Raw genomic sequence first — 25,436 nt, forward strand, 5'->3', positions numbered from 1 at the left:
TTCTATAAATACTATTCATAGTGAAAAGTATTTCATTTTGCTGTGTGAGGAGCACTGTGGTAAGAATTGACCAACACCATAATGTTGCAAACGAAGAGGCACCACTTTTCAAGTAGGGCGGGCCTTCTCTTGTTACTGTGGGGGTGTAGTAGACTACTAACCTATACAGGCAAAGACAATCAAGACTAGGGTGGGTTTTTTATGTTCAGGCTGCGGTCAGGGAGGTGAGGCCCGGCATTTACCCTACACTGGCCTCCTCGCCAATCTTCCTATCACAACCGTTACAGGCATTATATGGATTTCAACCGAAAGTTTATCATAATAAACTATATTGGCATATAAATTGATTTACGTAGGCGAGAGAACGAGTGGAAAAGAAGGTTAAATTGGGAAGCTGAGGGGAGGATGGAAAACTCGAAATCGCAAATGGTGAGTTTCGATCGRGTCAGTCCGCTGCTGACTGACGGTTTCCTTTGGCACCGTGCCCCATTTAGTTAGATACTGTAACAAATTGGGCAACAATCGTGAAAGTGATATGTAGTTTTACACTTTTGAAACTAATATTTTATAAACCATGATGGGACGACATTTTGTTACCTGGTCGGCGAATTGTTTACCTTATTCCTATACGTGTTTAAACATGATTGAGGCACTACTTTGGAAAACTAGGCGACTGTTGTACACGTCATGTTTGCTTTACCATCACCACGGAGCAGAAGAGATCACCTTTTGGAAAGTTGTAGATTGATACATTGTTGTCGATGGAATCTCGTGAAATAAACATTCGACGACATGTTTTCTATTCACCTTATAACACTTTGTAGATCAATCATAATTGTAAATTAATCTGTTGGCATTGTTTAAATGTAATTTAGACCAGGCGTGAGATGTATTTTTCTCAACAATAAGTTTGTTTGAGCCATCCACGTGCCAGTGCATCCTATTTATAAAAATAAAAAAAACATAATTGGGGACTGTACTAACGGTCATTTCGATAGGGGCCTATTTTATCTAACCAATTTGGTTTAATAAATAATATTAAATTAATCATATTTTCCCTTTTGATGTCTTATTGGGCATAATACCGTGTGGTAGGTAACTTCCCCTGTTTATCAAAGAAAACATGCCTCCCCTTGCACGGTTTTTAAATAACTTGGAACATGCTGAAAAGAAAAGTCAATTATAGAAACGGTGTTGACTCTTCCACTGCCGCCATTTTCTTTCAGGTTAACTTATAGACCTATATGTTAACAGCTGGCCATACATTGTGTAGGTAAAATTCTGAAGTGGAGTGGTTGAAGCAGCAGAACCCTAGCCAGCAGAGCCGTCCTGCTTGCTTACTGGCYGCACTAGGGGCAGACAGCATTCCTGTGTACATTAAGACATTGAGTAGCCATTGTGAGATATGGCTAGGAAAATGTACCTCAATCCAGGGATGAGAWATGCATTGKAATCTGAATTGGCCCATTATTCCAAATGTGCTATACTTAAGCTAGCAGTTTAATCTTTACGGTGTGACAATGCATTTCTCATCCTTGGATTGAGGAACATCTTCAGAGACACATATTGTGCTATTCTTTATTTATTTTGCTCTAGCACTACACRGCTGATTCAAATAACCAACTCATCATCAAGCTTTGATTCTTTGAATTGTCTGTGTAGTGCTTGGGCAAACACCAAAATGTGCACTCAGGGGGGCAGGGACGAGTTTGGGAAACCCTGTCTTAATATACACAGGAATGCTGTCCGACCCTGGTGCAGCTGTAACCAAGCAGGTTGGATCTGCTGGCTACCCAGAACCCCACATATAGAAAAAGCTTACACCCCTGTAACACCCAGCCATACACTACATAACTATACAAATAAGATATTCTATCTTTGGGGAAAATCTTAATTATTATATATATATATTTTTTAATTGAACATTTAACTAGGCAAGTCAGTTAACAACAAATTGTTATTTAAAATGATGACCTCTACAATGTATCTGTGTGGACATTGTTTATCTCTAGTCTATAAATTCCATAATGTATCTTTTTTTGTACAATATTTTTACTTCCTTACATCTGTRGGGGAAAAATAAGATATCTGTTTACAATATATTTACTCTCTACATTTCGTTCCTTTCGTCTCCCTACAGCCCAACCTATCGCAGGAGGCTGGGGGGGGTCTGGGTCTGGGTAGCCCTGTTGGTGTCAGACTAGAGGCTGTGATGGAGCAGCTCCAGAGACAACAGGAGGCCAAGCTGGAGATGGACCGGCAGGAGAAACACCTCCGCCAGGCTCAAATGATGTTCATTAAACASGTAACTGCGACCCGGAACACTGGAGTCCCCCTGGACTCTGCCTTCCTGGGCAAACGGGTGGAAGGAACCGGGACAGGAAGGACCCCTCAGATGGGTCAGCAACAGRCCGAGGCTGGTGGTAGTAACAGCAACACTCAACGTGTTGTGCATAGGGAGAATGGAGAAGAGGAGCTGGGAGGTGAAGGGTCAGAGGAAGAAGATGAGGAAGAAGAAAGGATGGCATATGAAGAAGAGAACAGTGAGGAGGATGATGATGATGGTGGCCACATGACGAAGATGTCTCCACTCCAACAGGATAGTTCCTTATCTTCTTTTCCTCTGTATTCAACCTCTCCGTCAGCGGCTGCTCAACACAGCGCCKCTTCCCTTCCTATGAATCTAAAGCAAGAGTCTGAGGAGAAGGAGCAGTCTACCACAGAACAACATCCCTTCACATCATCCAATGGATTTGGAGATTGGAGCTTTGATGATGGACCATACAAACAAGTAAGTTGTATTTCACCCTTCATTCAACCCCTTACACTCTATAAATGTTTTGTGGTAAGATTTTACATTCCAAAAGCCAGGAGTGTGATCTACTTCCACTTGAAGAACATTGGAATGGGTCTCTACGGGGAATGGGTCTCTACGGGGAATGGGTCTCTACGGGGACTGGGTCTCTACGGGACTGGGGTCTCTACGGGGAATGGGTCCTTACGGGGAATGGGTCTCTACGGGAATGGGTCTCTACGGGGACTGGGTCTCTACGGGGACTGGGTTCTACGGCGACTGTCTCTACGGCGACTGGGTCTCTACGGCGACTGGGTCTCTACGGGGATGGGTCTCTACGGGGACTGGGTCTCTACGGGGAATGGGTCTCTACGGGGACTGGGTCTCTACGGGGAATGGGTCTCTACGGGGAATGGGTCTCTACGGGGACTGGGTCTCTACGGGGAATGGGGTCTCTACGGGGACTGGGTCTCTACGGGATGGGTCTCTACGGCGACTGGGTTCTCTACGGGGAATGGGTCTCTACGGGGATGGGTCTCTACGGGGAATGGTCTCTACGGGGACTGGGTTCTACGGCGACTGGGTCTTACGGGGACTGGGTCTCTACGGGGAATGGTCTCTACGGGGACTGGGTTCTACGGCGACTGGGTCTCTACGGCGACTGGGTCTCTACGGCGACTGGGTCTCTACGGGGAATGGGTCTCTACGGGGACTGGGTCTCTACGGGGACTGGGTTCTACGGGGAATGGGTCTCTACGGGGACTGGGTCTCTACGGGGAATGGGTCTCTACGGGGACTGGGTCTCTACGGGACTGGGTTCTCTACGGGAATGGGTCTCTACGGGGACTGGGTCTCTACGGGACTGGGTCCTACGCGACTGGGTCTCTACGGGAATGGGTCTCTACGGGGAATGGGTCTTACGGGGAATCGTGGGTCTCTACGGGGACTGGGTCTCTACGGCGACTGGGTCTCTACGGGGACTGGGTCTCTACGGGGAATGGTCTCTACGGGGAATGGGTCTCTACGGGACTGGGTCTCTACGGCGACTGGGTTCTCTACGGGGAATGGGTCTCTACGGGGAATGGGTCTCTACGGGGAATGGGTAGCCTAAACTGTAGGAAGACACTGGTGGTGTGTATGCTTTACTGAGAAATTAGCATTCGGTGTCCCATGTGCAGCAAACAGCCCAGCAGCAGACATAATATTGAATCCACACATGAATTTACCATGTTACAAAAGTGTTCACGGAGTTTTTTTGTGTTTTTTCCCCCTCCATTGATCACAGCAGTTCTATGTAAAAACAGGCTATTATCTACTGTTTGCCTACTGCAAAGTGGTATGTAGTCACTTTTAATGACTGGCTCCATATGAAACTTGTATAATGCTTCACAGTGAGGGGAGGAGGAAGGGCCATCTTATTTTTCTTCTTCTGTTGTTTTGTTTCCATCCCTCCTTGCTCTCTGTTGACCCAGTCACACTGAGAGTCAAGGACCGAACACTGGCACACGGCCATCTCTGCTCCTGCTGCTAAAATAATATAGTAACATACAATGTCCCACTTTAGCAAAACTGTGTTTTTATCCAAAATGACTTGGTAGACTAGAGTGATTGCATAGAGCCTACATTTTTATATTCTATTGACGAGCTGTTAACATAAATGGAATAGCTGGCCAGCACACTGAGATTAATGCGTTTTTTAGTAGGGGTGTGATCCTTATTGGACATGAACTCATGACTTTGGCATTGCTTGTAGCACACAGACAGCCTGCACTGTTTCTGCTTCCTGTTTCTTCACATGTAGAGGTCAGGCAGAGAGCACAGAGAACTGTGTTCTCCCGGCAGCTAGCCTAACAGGAAGGGGAGAGGAGGTTATTCTCCCACTTTCTTCTTTGTCATCTGTCTTCCTGGCCACTAGCCCAACAGGAGGGGAGTTTATTCAGCCCGGACGCTCCAGGGGTTTTCCCACCTTCTCCTTTCGGCTGGTGTGACTTCTTCTTGGTTACGTCCCAAATGTCACCCTATACCTTATATAGTGCACTACTTTCTACATGGACTCTGGTCAAAAGTAGTGCACTATATAGGGAATAGGGTGCCGTTTGGGAGGGTACCCTCCACACTCTCCACACAGAAGGGTTCTTGGCAGAGCTAAGTAGCCTTGGCCTCTGTCCAAGACACTGTTGAATGAATGGGAACTACTGGAAACAGCTGGTTCAGAGTGAGATGTGATAGGCCATAAAGTGGGAGACTAGTATTTGTGGATGAATATGACACCAAATACATTTTTTTTGGGGGGGTTGGGGTGGCAATCAAATCAAATTGTATTTGTCACATGCGCCGAACACAACAGGTGTAGWTCTTACAGTGAAATGCTTACCTACAAGCCCYGAATCAACAATGCAGTTAAGAAAAATACCTAAAAAAAATAAGAAATGTAAAGTAACAAATAATTAAAGAGCAGCAGTAAAATAACAATAGCGAGGCTATATGCAGGGGGTACCGGTATTTKATATTTTAATTAGGATCCCCATTAGCCAGCAGCTACTCTTCCTGGGGTCCACACAAAACATGAAACATTATACAGAACATAATTAGACAAGAACAGCTCAAGGACAGATCTACATACATACATCTTGGCCATGTTCTGTTATAATCTCCACCCGGCACAGCCAGAAGASGACTGGCCACACCTCATAGCCTGGYTCCTCTCTAGGTTTCTTCTTAGGTTCTGGCCTTTCTAGGGAGTTTTTCCTAGCCACCATGCTTCTACACCTGCATTGCTTGCTGTTTGGGGTTTTAGGCTGGGTTTCTGTACAGCTCTTTGAGATATCAGCTGATGTAAGAAAGGCTTTATAAATACATTTGATTGATTTGATTTTTAAAAAGGCACACGTAGTCTACATATCAATACATACACACAAACTATCTAGGTCAAATAGGGGAGAGGTGTTGTGCCGTGAGGTGTTGCTTTATCTGTTTTTTAAAACCAGGTTTGCTGTTTATTTGAGCAATATGAGATAGGAGTTCCATGCAATAAGTGCTATGTATAATACTGTACGTTTTCTTGAATTTGTTCTGGATTTGGGGACTGAAAAGACCCCTGGTGGCATGTCTGGTGGGATACGTGTGTGTGTGTAAGTTGACTATGCAAATAATTTGGGATTTTCAACACATTAATGTTTCTTATAAAATGAAGTGATACAGTCAGTCTCTCCTCAACTCATAGCCAAGAGAGACTGGCATGCATAGTATTAATATTAGCCCTCTGATTATAATTAAGAGCAAAATGTGCAGCTCTGTTCTGGGCCAGCTGCAGCTTAACTAGGTCTTTCCTTGCAGCACTGGACCACATGACTGGACAATAATCAAGATTAGACAAAACTAGAGCCTGTAGAACTTGCTTTGTGGAGTGTGGTGTCAAAAAAATGGAGCATCTCTTTATTACGGCTAGACCTCTCCCCATCTTTGCAACCATTGAATCTATATGTTTTGACCATGACAGTTTACAATCTAAGCAAACGCCAAGTAATTTAGTCTCCTCAACTTGTTCAACACCCACACCATTTATTACCAGAATCAGCTGAGGTCTAGTACTTAAGGAATCATTTGTACCAAATAAAATACTCTTAGTTTTAGTGATGTTCAGGACCAGTTTATTACTGGCCACCYGTTCCAAAACAGACTGCAACTCTTTGTTTAGGGTTTCAATGACTTCACTAGATGTGGTTGCGATGCGTATATGGTTGAATCATCAGCATACATGGACACATGCTTTGTTTAATGCCAGTGGCAGGTCATTGGTAAAAATAGAAAAGAGTAGAGGGCCTAGAGAGCTGCCCTGCGGTACACCACACTTTACATGTTTAATATTAGAGAAGCTTCCATTAAAGAAAACCCTTTGAGTTCTATTGGATAGATAGCTCTGAATCTACGATATGGCAGAGGTTGACAAGCCATAACACAAGTTTTTTTAACAACCGGTTATGGTCCATAATATCAAAGGCTCACTGAAATCTAACAGTACAGCTCCCACAATCTTCTTATTATCAATGTCTTTCAACCAATCATCAGTCATTTGTGTCAGTGTAGTACATGTTGAGTGCCCTTCTCTGTAAGCATGCTGAAAGTCTGTTGTTAATTCGTTTACAGAGAAATAGCATTGTATTTGGTCAAACACAATTTTTTCCAACAGTTTGCTAAGAGCTGGCAGCAAGCTTATAGGTCTGCTGTTAGAACCAGTAAAGGCCACTTTACCACTCTTGGGTAGTGGAATTACTTTGGCTTCGTTCCAGGCCTGAGGACAAAGACTTTCCTCTAGGCTCAGATTAAAGATATGACAGATAGGAGTGGCTATAGAGGCAGCTACCATCCTCATTAGCTTTCCATCTAAGTTGTCAATGCCAGGAGGTTTGTCATTATTGATCGTGAACAATTATTTTTCAACATCTCCCACACAAACGTGACAAAATTCAAGCTTGCATGGCTTTTCTTTCATTGTTTTTTTATACATGAATATAATTGCTCACTGTTTGTCGTGGGTATTTCCTGCCTAAGTTTGCCCACTTTGCCAATGAAATAATCATTAAAATAATTGSCAACATCAAATGGTTTTGTGATGAATAAGCCATCTGATTCGATGAAAGATGGTGTTGAATTTGTCTTTCTGCCCATATTTTCATTTAAAGTACTCAATTTTTTCCCCATCATTCTTTATATCATTGATCTTAGCTTCATAATAAAGTTTAAACTCAACAAAAAGAATAGTCACAAAATTCCTCAATTTGCAGTAAGTCAGCCAGTCAGATGTGCAGCCAGAATATTAGCCACTCCTTTTGCCCCATCTCTTTGAACCATACAGTTTTTCAATTCCTCATCAATCCATGGAGCCTTAAGAAACTGACTGTTAGAACTGTTAACAGGTGCATGTGTATCAATAATTGGAAGAAGCAATTTCATAAATACAATAAGTGCAGTGTCTGGATGCTCCTCATTAATCACATCAGACCAACAAATATTTTTAACATCATCCACGTAAGAGTCACAGCAAAATCTTTTGTATGATCTCTTATACACTATTTTAGGCCCAGCTGTTGGAACTTTGGCTTTCCTTGATATATCCACTATATTGTGGTCACTGCATCTAATGGGTACGGATACAGCTTTAGAGCACAGTTCTACAGTATGAGTACAAATGTGATCGATACATGTGGATGATCTTGTACCTGTAGTGTTTTTAAACAGCCCGGTAGGTTGATAACAAAGTCAATGTGCGGAGGCACCGGTTAGTCGAGGTAACTGAGTAGTGCAGGTAGTCTGGGTATCCATTTAATTAGAGCAGCCTTTCTTAAAGTGTGGGTCGCGGACCTGTTAATGGTGGTCCGCAACGTTTCAGAGTAAATGTATAACTATTTCATTGATTACTGGAATTGATTTGGCCAAGTGCAACTGTGCTCACTGTTCAGTGCGCTCTCTGCTTAGCAACAGTCTCTGCTTAGCAACAGTCTCTGCTTAGCAACAGTCTCTGCTTAGCAACAGTTTGGCAGCTGTGGGAGTGGGAGATGCCCGTGTGTTTCGCGGTTTACCGGATCTTTTTTTTCTGCCGTTTTCTTGAAGATCCCTCCGCGACACACGCTGCACCGCTGTCGTTCAGCAGCAGATGATGCGCTGTCAGCTACTGACTTGCCATTCCCACTCGCCATCACTCACCGCTGTCATCAAATTGACTCAAGCTAGCCACAGTTCTGACTGAGCTCAATCATCATGAAACGTAAATACAGCAATGAGTTTCTCTCTCTTGGTTTCATAAAACTTTGAGAAATAACACGGGGCGCCCACAATGTGTTATGTGCGGAGAAGTGCTTAGTAATGAGTCAAAGCGAACAAGTTAATATAATGACACGTCCTGACCAAACATCCGCAGCATGATGGTAAACGCAGGGAGTTCTTTCAGAACAGGATAGAATGCTTCAGGTAACAGTGCTTCGACAGTGGAGAAGTCAGTCAGCTAGCAAGGCATTGTCATTTCATAACAGGTGATGATTAGCAGAAATAAGGGAGTACAGTCGTGGCCAGAAGTTTTGAAAATTTACACAAATATTAATTTTCACAGTTTGCTCTTCAGTGTCTTTAGATATTTTTGTCAGATGTTACTATGGAATACTGAAGTATAATTACAAGCATTTCATAAGTGTCAAAGGCTTTTATTGACAATTACATGAAGTTGATGCAAAGAGTCAATATTTGCAGTGTTGACCCTTCTTTTTCAAGACCTCTGCAATTCACCCTGGCAGGCTGTCAATTAACTTCTGGGCCACATCCTGACTGATGGCAGCCCATTCTTGCATAATCAATGCTTGGAGTTTGTCAGAATTTGTGCGTTTTTTGTTTGTCCACACGCCTCTTGAGGATTGACCACAAGTTCTCAATGGGATTAAGGTCTGGGGAGTTTCCTGGCCATGGACCCAAAATATCGATGTTTTGTTCCCCAAGCCACTTAGTTATCACTTTTGCCTTATGGCAAGGTGCTCCATTGTGCTAGAAAAGGCATTGTTCGTCACCAAACTGTTCCTGGATGGTTGGGAGAAGTTGCTCTCGGAGGATGTGTTGGTACCATTCTTTWTTCATGGCTGTGTTCTTAGGCAAAATTGTGAGTGAGTCCACTCCCTTGGCTGAGAAGCAACCCTCACATGAATGGTCTCAGGATGCTTTAGTGTTGGCATGACACAGGACTGATGGTAGCGTTCACCTTGTCTTCTCCAGACAAGCTTTTTCCGGATGCCCCAAACAATCAGAAAGGGGATTCATCAGAGAAAATTACTTTACCCCAGTCCTCAGCAGTCCAATCCCTGTACTTTTTGCAGAATATAGTCTGTCCCTGATGTTTTTCCTGGAGAGAAGTGGCTTCTTGGCTGCCCTTCTTGACACCAGGCCATCCTCCAAAAGTCTTCGCCTCACTGTGCGTGCAGATGCACTCACAYCTGCCTGCTGCCATTCCTGAGCAAGCTCTGTACTGATGGTGCCCCAATCCGGCTGCTGAATCAACTTTAGGAGACGGTCCTGGCACTTGCTGGACTTTCTTGGGTGCCCTGAAGCCTTCTTCACAACAATTGAACCGCTCTCCTTGAAGTTCTTGAAGATCAGATAAATGGTTGATTTAGGTGCAATCTTACTGGCAGCAATATCCTTGCCTGTGAAGCCCTTTTTTGTGCAAAGCAATGATAACGGCAAGTGTTTCCTTGCAGGTGACCATTGTCAGAGGAAGAACAATGATTCCAAGCACCACCCTCCTTTTGAAGCTTCCAGTCTGTTATTCGAACTCAATAAGCATGACAGAGTGATCACCAGCCTTGCCCTCGTCAACACGACGAGGGAATCAGTGACATGTCAGCTGGTCCTTTTGTGGCAGGGCTGAAATGCAGTGGAAATGTTTTTTTGGTGATTCAGTTAATTTGCATGGCAAAGAGGGACTTTGCAATTAATTGCAATTCATCTGATCACATTTCATAACATTCTGGAGTATATGCAAATTTCCACCATACACACTGAGGCAGCAGACTTTGTGAAAATTATTATTTGTGTCATTCTCATAACTTTTGGCCACGACTGTACACTCTCATAGTAGATGTGAGTTTCTCTTTCAAACAATCCCCTGGGCTTGTACACAGCTAATAGCTAATGTGAACCAAAGCAAGCTAGCTAGCAACTGTAAKTATCAGTAAATACAGATGAAGATGAAAAATGATTAGCAGTTGCCATACCAGGCAGTGATGCAACCAGTCAGGATGCTCTCGATGGTGCAGCTGTAGAACTTTTTTGAGGATCTGAGGACCCATGCCAAATATTTTCAGTCTCCTGAGGGGGAATAGGTTTTGTCGTGCCCTCTTCATGACTCTCTTGGTGTGCTTGGACCATGTTAGTTTGTTGGTGATGTGGACACCAAGGAACTTGAAGCTCTCAACCTGCACCACCCGTCGATGAGAATGGGGGCGTGCTCCGTCCTCCTTTTCCTGTAGTCCACAATCATCTCCTTTGTCTTGATCACGTTGAGGGAGAGGTTGTTGTCCTGGSACCACACGACCAGGTCTCTGACCTCCTCCCTATATCCTGTCTCGTCGTTGTTGGTGATCAGGCCTACCACTGTTGTCATCGGCAAACTTAATTATGGTGTTAGTCGTGCCTGGCCATGCAGTCATGAGTGAACAGGGAGTACAGGAGGGGACTGAGCACGCACCTCTGAGGGGTCCCTGTGTTGAGGATCAGTGTAGCAGACGTGCTGTTGCCTACCCTTACCACCTGGGGTTGCCTGTTAGGAAGTCCAGGATCCAGTTGCAGAGGAAGGTGTTTAGTCCCATGGTCCTTAGCTTATTGATGAGCTTTGAGGGCACTATGGTGTTGAACGCTGAGCTGTAGTCAATGAACAGCATTCTCACATAGGTGTTCCTTTGTCATCCATTCTTATAAGCTTCCGGGTTAGAGTCCTGCTCCTTGAAAGCARCAGCTCTACCCTTTAGYTCAGTGCGGATGTTGCCTGTAATCAATGGCTTCTGGTTAGGGTATGTACGTACAGTCACTTTTCGGGACGACGTCATCAATGCACTTATTGATGAAGCCAGTGACTGATGTGGTGTACTCCTCAATGCCATCAGAAGAATCCTGGAACATATTCCAGTCTGTGCTAGCAAAACAGTCCTGTAGCTTAGCATCTGTTTTTTTATAGACTGAGTCACTGGTACTTCCTGCTTTAGTTTTTGCATGTAATCAGGAGGATATATTTATGGTCCGATTTGCCAAATGGAGGGCGAGGGAGAGCTTTGTATGTGTCTCTGTGTGTGGAGTAAAGGTGGTCTAGAGGTGTTTTTTTTCTCCATCCGGTTGCACATTTAACATGCTGATAGAAAWTAGGTAAAACKCATTGTTTCCCTGCATTAAAGGTATTTCATTAACAAACCTCCAAGAACTAACAAAAGGTTGGACATAGACTGAGAAACACTTTATTAAACTTTGAGTTAGCTGGGTGTGGGGGCGACTTTTACCTGGGTGTGGTGAAAGATAATGAGTGCGGTACGGATTTCTTTAGAGGTGCCTGACGTCAATCTTTTACTTGTTCTTTTTGAAGGGTGTAATCCATTCTTACATTATTTTAGCCGCCCCCCCAAGGTCATGTATCCACTACCCAGACCCCCTGTAATTTGAACCATTTCATTTCTTTTTCATCTTTACTGCACCCTATAGAATTGTCTTCCCCTTTGGTCCTAGTGTCAGTTGTCATTAAAGATGGTGGTGGAGGTGAGAGGATTTSTTTGAGAATATTACATCTTTCTGATTTTCCTTCTGTGTTCAATCCAGTTAAGAAACATTAAAGAAAGATACTTCCCCCTTATCTCTGGTTTGATTGAAACTTGTCCCTCAGTGAGATAAGTACATTTTAAAGGTGTTTTTTGAGTTGGATGGGTGTAGTACTAGGATAGTGTCCTGGATTAAGGTCTGCCTCAAATGCTTTAATTCCCTTTCAACTTTTACTGCAGCCTATAGACTAGTTTTCCTCCTTAGTCTCAGGGTCAGATGTCATTAAAGATGGAGGTGGAGAGCCAGACTGTCTGTCCGTACAAAGGCTAGCAGATGCCATAAAATCCATTTACAAATGAGAGAGTGGAGGATGGGTTTTAATTTTTAAAAGCTTTTTGCTCAATAGATGTAAATAAGAATTTGTTCTAAACTGACTTGCCTAATTAAAGGTTAAATTAATAAACAAATAGTAACACAAACATAGGCACAGACACATGCATACAGTACACACACATGATAACATACGCACTACACACACGTTCACATGGATTTTGCGTTGTAGATATGTGGTAGTGGAGTATGGGCCTGAGGGCACACACTTAAGTGTGTTGTGGATTCTGTAATGAATTTATTGTAATGTTTTTACTGCCTTAATTTTGCGGGACCCCAGGAAGAGTAGTTGCTGCCTTGGCAGCAGCTAATGGGGATAATTTAATAAATACAAAATACAAAATGGTCGTCTGTTTCTCAGTTGGTAGAGCATGGTGCTTGCAATGCCATGATAGTGGGTTAGATTCCCGGGACCACCCATGTGTGAACTGAATGCACGCAGCACTATGTCACTTTGGATWAAAAAAAGTCTGCTAAATACTATATATTATTAATGGCAAAATCGGTCCCATATCTTCGACAATCAGCACATTACATAGTTGTTTAAAGGGGCCTGACCTTGTGAATGGGGCCAAGAGGAGATCTTCTTTTTAGTACTGCATTTCTGTCAATAACAACAACAAAAAGTTGTCTTAACGAGGCTAGCCTGGTTAAATTTAATGAAATGAATTCAGTACTTGCGTCATTGACCACCCCTGGTCCTTGCATAATTCAGCTGTCGCTCGGCAACGCTTTGTGCTGCAGTTTGGCACAGCTGCACATGATCAATGGAGCCCTAAACACAGCCCTGATTTGGTTTTATTCTGGCCTCATTTACGTTGATTGATGAGGACCAACTGTCTTGTGGATACAAGATGGTTTATAAACCAAGTGGAGAAGGTTAAAGGGTCTGTCTTTACATTAGTTCTGCCTAGGGGTGTAACGGTTCACCAAACCCATGGTTTTGTACATGTTGCCGTTTTGGGGAAAGTTAAATGCCATTCACAATGTTCAGCGTTCACAATGTTCCTTGCATTGTTGTTGTGACCGGATCAACATGTTAGGCCTCTCAAGTTTCCATTCTGATGCTGCGTTTGTAACCATGTGGGAGGTGGGAATTTAAGTCGTAAATAAAAGTTGCATGAATTCATGTGGTTTGAACTAGTTGAGAAATGCCATTTTGGCTAATGTCCAACAAGGTGTGTCAACCATAAACTAAAAGTACAGCTGTTATGCTGTCATCCCATAGGACGGCACACAATTGGCCCATTGTCGTCCGTCGTTCTTGGTTAGGGGAGGGTTTGGCCAGGATAGACCGTCATTCTAATTAAGAATTTGTTGTTCACTGACTTGCCTAGTTAAAGGTTAAATTTAAAAAAAAAAGTGACAGCCCAATCACATTACCCCATCGTGCTACCAACACGCCTCCTTTATGAGGGTCACAAGTGTGCATCTGGCGCTGAAGGAGGCAGTGTCATGGTGCGTTCGTAACCAAGTGGGAATCTACCACATACGACTGGGGGGAAAAAACACCTGAAAAGCTCTCAAACTGGCGATTTTACTCATGGTGACCTCATCTACTAAGGAAATGGCCTCTAGTACAGCATTTTCGGCAGTTAAATGCAACAACAAAACAGTATTTATAAAAAGCAATCTATTCATGTGGTTTATGTACTCAGTTATTTGTTTAGAAGCATTTTTTATTTAACTTGGCAAGTCAGTTAAGAACAAATTCTTATTTACAATGACAGACTACCCCGGCCAAACTCGGACGACCCTCATATATTAGGGGCTATAAACCAAAGACTTTTAAAAATATTTAAACATAGCCTACCTACTACTCTTGTAATTTATTCTGTCCCGGTCAGAATCAGCTGCCAAGGGCTGCTTGAATTCAGAGGGGAGACGATGCTGTTTCTTTTCGTGCCAGTCTTGCTCCGGTGTACTGGGGTGATGTCTGCGTGACATGGGTCAACATGTGTGAGGTGTTGGCAGCTGCAAAGACTATTGTTGTTGAGCGTGGCAACACACTGTTTAACGTTTGATCCACAACTCTCTGTACATCTTTGGGCATCTTCTGGGATGCTAAAATGTTCCCAAACGGGTGATTTTTAAAGGACAATTGAAGATCCTCCAGTTCTGGTTTATCCACCCCGCCACTCGACATCATATAGAACTAGTTATAGGCTGCGCCTCACAAAAGGACAGTTTTTGGAATGCGTCATTTAAGAATAGAATTTTACACCTTGTGCATAGTCTCTAGTTAAGGGAATAGCCTGGCATGTTTTCAGCTCCGATTTATTCAAGGCCTAGAACGCAGCATAGCCTAGTGGCCTTGTTTTTATTTTGTACATTTTTTGGTAGGTATTAATTAGGGTTCACAGTGCGGACCGAACCATCGGTACGAATTCATGTACCCTTTACACCCCTAGTCCTGTCCCACCCTATGGGTTATATGCCTTTTACATTAGTCCTGCCACTCTGGAGTGTGTGTGTGTGTGTGTGTGTGTGGTGTGTGTGTGTGTGTGTGTGTGAAATGCATACATCTGTAATTGCAAACAAAGGTTTCTGTACCAAATATTAAGTTCTGCTTTTCTGATGTATCAAATACTTATGTCATGCAATAAAATGCAAATTAATTACTTAAAAATCATACAATGTGATTTTCTGGATTTTTGTTTTCACAGTTGAAGTGTACCTATGATAAAAATTACAGACCTCTACATGCTTTGTAAGTAGGATAACCTGCAAAATCGGCAGTGTGTCAAATACTTGTTCTCCCCACTGTATATAGATAGACAGACACACACAGACAGACACACACAGACAGACACACACAGACAGACACACACAGACAGACACACACAGACAGAACACAACAGACAGACACACACAGACAGACACACACAGACAGACACACACAGACAGACACAACACGACAGACACACACAGACGACACACACAGACAGACACACACAGACAGACACACAGACAGACACACCAGACAGACACACACAGACAGACACAGACAAGACAGACAGACACACACAGACAGACACACACAGACAGACACACACAGACAGACACACACAGACAGACACACACAACAGACACACACAGACAGACACACACAGACAGACACACACAGACAGACACACACAGACAGACACACCAGACAAGACACACACAGACACAGGACAACACAGACAGACAGACAGACAGACAGACAGAACAGACACAGACAGATGAACTCAGCAAAAAAAGAAACTTCCCTTTTTCAGGACCCTGTTTTTAAAGATAATTTGTAAATATTCAAATAATTTCACAGATCTTCATTGTAAAGGGTTTAAACACTGTTTCCCATGCTTGTTCAATGAACCATAAACAATTAATGAACATGCACCTGTGGATCGGTCGTTAAGACACTAACAGCTTACAGACGGGAGGCAATTAAGGTCACAGTTATGGRAACTTAGGACACKAAAGAGGCCTTTCTACTGACTCTGAAAAACACCAAAAGAAAGATGCCCAGGGTCCCTGCTCATCTGTGTGAACATGCCTTAGGCATGCTGCATGGGGAATGCAGATGTGGCCAGGGAAATAAATTGCAGTGTCTGTACTGTGAGACGCCTAAGACAGCGCTACAGGAGACAGGATGAACAGCTGATCGATGTGGAGGGTCCGTTGTGGTCTGGGGCGGAATGTCACAGCATCGGACTGAGCTTGTTGTCATTTCAGGCAATCACAACACTGTGTGTTACATGGAAGACATCCTCCTCCCTCATGTGGTACCCTTCCTGCAGGCTCATCCTGACATGACCCTCCAGCATGACAATGCCACCAGACATACTGCTCATTCTGTGCGTGATTTCCTGCAAGACAGGAATGTTAGTGTTCTGCCATGGCCAGCGAAGAGCCCGGATCTCAATCCCATTGAGCACATCTGGGACCTGTTGTATAAGTAGGGTGAGGGCTATTATGTTAGCACAGCTGAAAACTGTTGTGCTGATTAAAGAAGCAATAAAACTRGCCTTCTTTAGACTAGTTGAGTATCTGGAGCATCAGCATTTGTGGGTTCGATTACAGGCTCAAAATGGACAGAAACAAAGCACTTTCTTCTGAAACTCGTCAGTCTATTCTTGTTCTGAGAAATGAAGGCTTTTCCATGCGAGATATTGGCAAGAAACTGAAGATCTCGTACAACGCCGTTTACTACTCTCTTCACAGAACAGCGCAAACTGGCTCTAACCAGAATAGAATGAGGAGTGGGAGGCCCCGGTGCACAACTGAGCAAGAGGACAAGTACATTAGAATGTCTAGTTTGAGAAACAGACGCCTCACAAGTCCTCAACTGGCAGCTTCATTAAATAGTACCCGCAAAACACCAGTCTCAACGTTAACAGTGAAGAGGCGACTCTGGGATGCTGGCCTTCTAGGCAGAGTTCCTCTGTCCAGTGTCTGTGTTCTTTTGCCCATCTTAATCTTTTCTTTTTTTTGGCCAGTCAGAGATATAGCTTTTTCTTTGCAGCTCTGCCTAGAAGGCCAGCATCCTGGAGTCGCCTCTTCACTGTTGATGTTGAGACTGGTGTTTTGCGGATGCTTTTCTTTCAACATGGACAAATCTAATTTACCCCAAACTTTTGAAATTGTGTGTGTGTACGTATACATAACGTAACAAGCTCTTTCCGTGACAAACTGACCAGGTGAATCCAAGTGAAAACTATGATCCCTTTATTGCTGTCACCTGTTAAATCCACTTCAATCAGTGTAGATGAAGGGGAGCAGATGGGTGAAAGAAGGATTTTTAAGTCTTGAGACATGTATTGTGTGCCATTCAGAGGGTGAATGGGCAWGACAAAAGATTGAAATGCCTTTGAACATGGTATGGTACTAGGTGCCAGTTTGTCAAGAACTGCAACGCTGCTGAGTTTTTCCACACTCAACAGTTTCCCCTGTGTATCAAGAACGGTCCACCATCCAAGGACATCCAGCCAACTTGACACAACTGTGGGGAAGCATTAGAGTCAACATGGACCAGCATCCCTGTGGAACACTTTCAACACCTTGTAGAGTCCATGACCTGATGAATTGAGGCTGTTCTGAGGACAACAGGGGAGGAGGTGCAACTCAATAGTAGGAAGGTGTTACTAATGTTTAATACACTCAATGTATAGCGGTGGAGAGGGGTGGTGGTGTGGAGAGGGGAGTGGTGTGTGAGAGGGGTGAGTGGAGTGGTGAGGAGGGGGTGGTGTGGAGAGGGGGAGTGGTGTGGGAGAGGGCGGAGTGGTATGTGGAGAGGGGGTGTGGTTGGTGGAGAATGCGGGAGTGGTGATGAGAGATGGGAGTGGTGTGGGTGGGGAGAGGTGGGAGTGGTGTGGGAGAGGGGGAGTGGTGTGGAGAGGGAGTGGTGTGGAGAGGAGGAGTGGTGTGAGGAGGAGGAGTGGTAGTGAGAGAGGAGGATTGGTGTGGTGGTGTGGAGAGGGGGAGTGGTGTGTGGAGAGGGGTGTTTAAAAAAAATAATTATATATCTAAAACGTTTGTCATTCATTTGGATTTATTTTGCATTGTGCGGTACAGGATGGTAATGTTTGAAAAGAGTTTTAAGATTCTAGAAATATCTAAAATGGAGTTTACATTTTWTTTWTTTTTWAATGTCATCCATTTTAGTAGCCTGATTGGGAAAAGACTTGGCTTTTTATGTTCTTAATAGCAATGATGTTGTAGCAATCTGGTGTCTTTGAATGTTTCCTTTTTTAAAAAACAAATAGCTTTGGAGATGAATAACCTATCAGTCCTGAAACGTGCAGAATGCACACACCACCCGACGAGCAACAACTTCCACAGTGCTGGGCCARGGCCAGCCATGTTTAATCCTTGCGTGTGACCAGGCACACCAGCTAACCATGACATCACTGAGCTAACTCTGTTGGATAAAGACCCTTATCCGCTCAGATAACCCCGKGCACAGCAAGGGGCCAGACCAATTATTTGGACTTGTGGAGGGGAGAGTGGAGGCCCGATAAGTTGATTAAAGATCATTTGGATGAAAGATTTGCCCTCCCCCCGCTATAACTGTGTGTTTTAGGGATAAGGTTTCACTGCAGGAGCAGCTGCACCTCTGGTAATGAAGCTCATTACTAGAAAAGCTACGGACAACGAACACAATTGCATCTAATCGATGGCAATTTGAATGCACAGAGATGCCGTGATGAGATCTTGAGGCCCGTTATCATGCCATTCATCCGCTGCCATCACCTCATGTTTCAACATAATGAATGGCCCCATGTCGCAAGGATCTGTACACAACTCCTGGAAGCCGAAAATGTCCCTGTTCTTCCATGGCCTGCATACTCACCAGACATGTCACCCATTGAGCATATTTTGGATGCTCTGGATCGACATGTACGACAGTGTGTTCCAGTTCCCACCAATATCTARCAACTTTGCACCATCATTGAAGAGGAGTCAGACAACATTCCACAGGCCACAATCAACAGCCTGATCAACTCTATGTGAAGGAGATGTTGCACTGCATGAAGCAAATGGTGGTCACACCAGATACTGACTGGTTTTCTGATCCACGCCACTACTTAAAAAATAAAAAATAAGTTATCTGTGACCAACAGATGCATATCTGTATTCCCAGCCATGTGAAAATCCATAGATCCATAGAATGACAGTTTATATTAGGAAATCAAACTCAGTTATTATATTTTTGTTCACTATAGTTAGTGTATTATTGGATACATTTAGATCAACTAAGTGATTTATATTGTGGAAAAATAGAAGTTCCCTGAATACTTTTACCCTGATCTGCGTTTTGCTCTCTGTTGTAGGGTCCTCTTATCTTAAACGAACAGGAAGTGGTCAGAATTGAAAGCCTAGAAAGTATTTACTAAAAGGAGATGACTAAGTGGAGCTTTTTGTCAATAGACAGATCCATAGTGGGATTTCACTATCTCCTCAACAGGGAAAGGGATTTTATTTTCACTTTATTGCCAACGAGTCACTCAGATCAGGGCAGGGGCATCTGCTTCCCYGTCAATAAAAAGGTCCGGTCTGTTGGTCGGTTGCCCAGGGCAACCAGACTGCCATTATTAGAATAATATATAGCCACCGGTTTGGCCATTATTGCTGCTTTATGCGACAGCTGTACTCACAGGGGTACTGTTACTGCTCGACAATACGGCCTTTACAATGGATTGGCTGTATCTGTCTGTGTGGACGGACTGTAGTTAAAAGCGTAACACACAGGGAACCATACAGGGCTTTTCAATGGATTTTGTGTAGATGGACTGTTCCTAAAGAATACCCCCCCCCCCCAGCTATTCCAGGTTTGGTGGTTTCCAGAACTAATGTGTATCTGGCCACATGAGAGAACCCGAAGAATAAAAAAACAACACAGGGAGCATGAAGAAAAAGTATTGTTATGCAGAATACAAATTAATCATCCATTTTAAGGGGATCTTGCGAGACATTGATTCGTCAGGCGGCTTTTACAACAGTGATTTTATACTACATTTTCCAAAACGAACACCAACCAACTCCGTAGGACCATATTGGAAAGGATTCATATCTCCATAAATAACTGGTACATATACTGCCCAATGATGGCTTAAAAATGTTAGTTGGTGTTGAGAACACCTATAAAATGKCCCGAGTATGCCATTGATATTTGTCCTTTTTGAATATTTTGAAGAAAAGATGCCCAAAATAACCTACCCAAAATACCGACTCTTGAACATACTTTCATCTTAATTTTCTGTATTTTACGTGTAAACACTTAACTGTCAAATKAGTGTTTCCTAAAGTCTACTAAATACAGTTAATTATAAAATATGACATTCTGCATTTTGTCAATTTCAAGAAATGTGACAAGAAACCTTCCCTGTACTTAGMATGTTGACAATGGAACCATGGACATGAAGCCATTTCCAATATAACTTTACCTTGATGGAATGGGACACGATACTAAGGCTAACATTTACTTTTTATTCAAGCACTGTTTTGGTACATGTTCTATATCATTCTAATCCACAGATATTACACAATATTTTGAAATCATTAGGAGCATGCTTAAAATCTTTTCCTCTCAATCGAGGGATCAAAATATATATAAAAAAAAAAATCTGATTTAGACAGCATTTCGGACACATTTTTGGTCATATTTTAAAAAACATTACATGATCTCTTTGATTGTATTTTCTCCATGAACATTTTAAGCCATCATTATATCATTTACGAATGGCCAATTATAAATAACAGAACAGTAATTTTAGGGGACATTTCCACCACATAACTGCATAAAGTTTAAAGGACAGTGCATTTGGAAAGTATTCAGACTCCTTCACTTTCTTCAAAATGTTGTTACGTTACAGCCTTATTTTAAAATGAATTGTTTTCCTCAATCTACACACAGTACCCCATAATGAGAAAGTGAAAACAGGTTTCTAGTTTTTTTTGCAAATGTATAAATACCTTATTTACATAAGTATTCAGACCCTTTGCTATGAGACTCAAATTGAGCTCAGGTGCATCCTGTTTCCATTGATCATCCTTGAGATGTTTCTAAAACTTGATTGTAGTCCATCTGTGGTAAACTCAATTGATTGAAAATGATTTGGAAAGGCACACACCTGTCTATATAAGGTCCCACAGTGGACGTCAGCGCAAAAAACAAAACCATGAGGTCGAAGGAATTCTCTGTAGAGCTCAGAGACAGGATTGTGGAGAGGCACAGATCTGGGGAAGGGTGCCAAAAAAAGTCTGCCGCATTGAAGGTCCMYRAGAACACAGTGGCCKYCATCATTCTTMAATGGAAGAMGTTTGGAACCACCAAGAGCTGGCTGCACGGCCAAACTGAGCAATCGGGGGAGAAGGCCCTTGGTCAGGGAGGTGATCAAGAACCCGATGGTCACTCTGACAGAACTCCAGAGTTCCTCTGTGGAGATGAGGGGGGAAAATCTGCGATGTCACTACAGCAAAAAAACACTTATTTAGACATGACCTAGCTGGGTGTGAAATTTAGTGGCTCTGTCACACTTTGTAATTTTTTTTCACGTAGCCGCTGGACTATGGTCAAATTTACTTTAATATGACCCTTATTCAGGTCTTAACAGAATTGTCTTATGATCAGAATTGTCTGTATAATTGTTTCAGTGCTTGGGAGCAGAGCTAGCTGAGACACCAGCTGGAGTAGGTCATTGTGTCCTTGAAGCCAGGGGAACAAACAAAATCCACAGCTGTATAAATGGAGAACATCTCTCATGGGTCATGGGTCACGCTATGCAAATATAGGTGAAGTCACACACACACACACACACACACACACACACACGCGTTTCCATCCACTGGCTCTCCCTGAACCCTGTTTTGTAGCTGGTAGAAGATTTAGAATATAGGGCAAAGACTATGGGCGTAAGAAACAGAGGTGTTAGATACAAAAGAACACAGACACTGKACAGAGGAACTCTGCCTAGAAGGCCAGCATCCCGGAGTCGCCTCTTCACTGTTGACGTTGAGACTGGTGTTTTGCGGGTACTATTTAAAGAAGCTGCCAGTTGAGGAATTGTGAGGCGTCTTTCTCAAATTAGACATTCTAATGTACTTGTCCTCTTGCTCAATTGTGCACTGGGGCCTCCCACTCCTCTTTCTACTCTGGTTAGAGCCAGTTTGAGCTGTTCTGTGAAGGGAGTAGTACACAGCATTGTATGAGATCTTCAGTTTCTTGGCAATTTCTCGCATGGAATAGCCTTCATTTCTCAGAACAAGAATAGACTGACGAGTTTCAGAAGAAAGTTATTTGTTTCTGGCCATTTTGAGCCTGTAATCGAACCCACAAATGCTGATGCTCCAGATACTCAACTAGTCTAAAGAAGGCCAGTTTTATTGCTTCTTTAATCAGCACAACAGTTTTCAGCTGTGCTAACATAACTGCAAAAGGGGTTTTCTACTGATCAATTAGCCTTTTTATAATGATAAACTTGGATTAGCTAACACAACGTGCCATTGGAACACAGGAGTGATGGTTGCTGATAATGGGCCTCTGTACGCCTATGTAGATATTCCATTTAAAAAATCAGCCGTTTCCAGCTACAATAGTCATTTACAACATTAACAATGTYTACACTGTATTTCTGATMAATTTGATGTTTATTTTAATGGACAGCATTTTTTTGTTGCTTTTCTTTCCAAAACAAGGACATTTCTAAGTGACCCGAAACTTTTGAACGTTTGTGTGTGCGTTTTATTAAGTCTTCGTAGGTTTATTGTATAGAAAGAGGAAAAGAGGAGAGGGTGCTGACATAGCACTAGCACGGATTCAAACCCATTCTGCTGCGGTACATATGCACTGGAGGCAGCAGCCCCTTTGTGTGTGTGTGTGTGTGTGTGTGTGTGTGTGTGTGTGTGTGTGTGTGTGTGTGTGTGTGTAACCATGTTTTGTTGTGTGTGTTTACAGAAAGGCAGTGTGGGCTGGGCGGAGGAGAATGAAGGAGGAAAAACAAGAGGAGAGCCGTCCAGAGACTTCGCCAAGGTAATCAGATTTTAAAGAAGGATGTAAGCTGATGCATTAAGCTCAGCTAAACTAAAACTAATCCACACAGACCGTCTAAGCTAAGCTACATTCCGATGCTCTACCCGTGTATTTAGAAGGAGTGGACTGGTGTAAGGAAATATGGTGGAAACTCCCTCCAACTATGCTTGCACCAATCCAATGCCTTTTTAAATGCCTGAGTGGGTAGTGAACAAGTGCACACTTCTTGGAGGGTAGAGAGTAGGTACTCAGCCCTATACTCCAAACTGGATTCGTTTTGATGATTCATTTTGTACACAAAATCTTGATGTGTCTCCTATTTTGTCAAATTTTCAGTGTGGCGTACCTACAGAGTTCTGAAATGTGAATGCAGCTGACAAACCAGTGTTGTTGAGATGAGTCTAGATTTTCTCCGATGGTCTTCGCTGGCCTACCACTGGATAGTATGTCGGAATAGTGAATTAACATAGAATTGTGTTTGGATGGTTATTAACCTAATGAGAACCAAACAGAAAGAGGAAATGGAACATTAAGTCTTGGGTGAGTGGCCGCTACGCTATTCTATGAGAGTTTAGATGAGTGGCACGCTACGCTATTCTATGAGAGTTTATATGAGTGGACGCTACGCTATTCTATGAGAGTTTAGATGGTGGCACGCTACGCTATTCTATGAGAGTTTAGATGAGTGGCACGCTACGCTATTCTATGAGAGTTTATATGAGTGGCATGCTACGCTATTCTATGAGAGTTTAAGGTGAGTGGCATGCTACGCTATTCTATGAGAGTTTAGGTGAGTGCATGCTACGCTATTCTATGAGAGTTTAGTGAGTGGCATGCTACGCTATTCTATGAGAGTTTAGATGAGTGGCATGCTACGCTATTCTATGAGAGTTTAGAATGTGCAGTATAATCTTAAAACCGCTCGACTGAAGTTTCACATGTTCACTCCAAGTGAGGAATCCCCAGGTGCAATGTTTTCCACTAAAGCAGAACTGGCTATACAGTAAAAAGACTGGAGGTTTACCTCTTTTCTGCATGAAGACAAACAGTTCATCAAGGAACTCCTTCCGGTTTGGGTCACTGTCCAGTTCATACAGCTGGGGGGGAATGAACTTTGTTAATAACTTGATTACAGAGTTAAATAGTCGCTTTCAAACTAGGGATTCCGTTGCTAAATGAGTTAAGACAGTAATTCTGCTCATAGATTTCTACATGCATAAACGACTTATTGCCACAACCAGCCCAAAGCGGGATTTTTAAAAATACTGCCGTAGTTTAACCCAAATTCACCAGACCTCTGTTCCTTCACTTTAATAATCAACTTTTAACTTTGTTAACCCCATCAGCCCCGAGATAGCAGCCCAAAAAAAAATCGGCTTTTCATTGATCTGACTTTATCTGCCCGCCCAGCAATTACATTTAGCCTCACAATGAAGTGCACCGCTGTCTTTTCAGGGCTACAAGTAGAACACAACAATTTGACAAACAGTTTGAAGTCGTGACTTTTATTGACAAATGGCAATAAAAAAAACAAGGGTCTGCCAAAGCAACAACCTGATAAAAATGCATTTATATGAATGATGGTTCTCTCAGTGGGAAATGAATATCCAACTAGTCAATATCAACTATTGTGAGCTTATTACAGTATTATAGACACTATGTCCTGGGATTTCCTATGATTGTCTATGTAGAAGAACCCCTTACAGTATATACATATGTCCTGGGGTTTCCTGTGATCTATGTAGAAGAACTTACAGTATTATAGACACTATGTCCTGGAGTTTCCTGTGATCTTCTATGTAGAAGAACCCCTAACAGTATTATAGACACTATGTCCTGGGATTTACTATGATCTTCTATGTAGAAGAACCCTTCCCGTATTATAGACACATGTCCTGGGGTTTCCTGTGATCTTCTATGTAGAAGAACCCCTTAACAGTATTATAGACACTATGTCCTGGGATTTCCTATGATACTATGTAAAGAACCCTTACAGTATTATAAACACTATGTCCTGGGATTTCCTGGGATCTATGTAGAAGAACCCCTTACAGTATTATAGACACTATGTCCTGGGGTTTCCTGTGATCTTCTATGTAGAAGAACCCTTACAGTTTATAGACACTATGTCCTGGGGTTTCCTGTGATCTTCTATGTAGAAGAACCCCTTACAGTATTAGACACTATGTCCTGGGATTTACTATGATCTTCTATGTAGAAGAACCTTACAGTATTATAGACACTATGTCCTGGGTTTTTTTTGTATAAAAAGACACGGCCCGGGCCCCTTCGGGATCTGCCATCAGACCCCGTTAATCACACACTAACGGTTGGTAATTTCCCAATGCAGAGGAAATAGACTAATCTAATGGTACAACCCAGAATTGACACCCAAACACACAATGTTTAAAAAAGATATGTTTTAAAAATCCAAAATAGGCCAGCGTTACAGTGGGA

At 42.9% G+C, this 25,436-nt stretch overlaps 1 protein-coding gene across 1 annotated transcript in view; it reads left to right on the plus strand.

The window, feature by feature from the left end:
• The first annotated feature begins 129 nt into the window (after positions 1-129).
• LOC112081205 (AT-rich interactive domain-containing protein 3B-like) overlaps positions 130-25,436 on the plus strand; it is a 36,363-nt gene continuing 11,056 nt past the window's right edge. The window contains exons 1-3 of the mRNA XM_070446092.1: positions 130-429; positions 2,141-2,791; positions 22,905-22,981. Of these exons, the coding sequence (XP_070302193.1) occupies positions 406-429; positions 2,141-2,791; positions 22,905-22,981 (752 nt within the window). The 5' untranslated portion in view covers positions 130-405. The remainder of the gene's footprint in view (positions 430-2,140; positions 2,792-22,904; positions 22,982-25,436) is intronic.

Source organism: Salvelinus sp. IW2-2015, linkage group LG13 (assembly GCF_002910315.2).
Source record: "Salvelinus sp. IW2-2015 linkage group LG13, ASM291031v2, whole genome shotgun sequence".
Lineage (NCBI taxonomy): Eukaryota > Metazoa > Chordata > Actinopteri > Salmoniformes > Salmonidae > Salvelinus > Salvelinus sp. IW2-2015.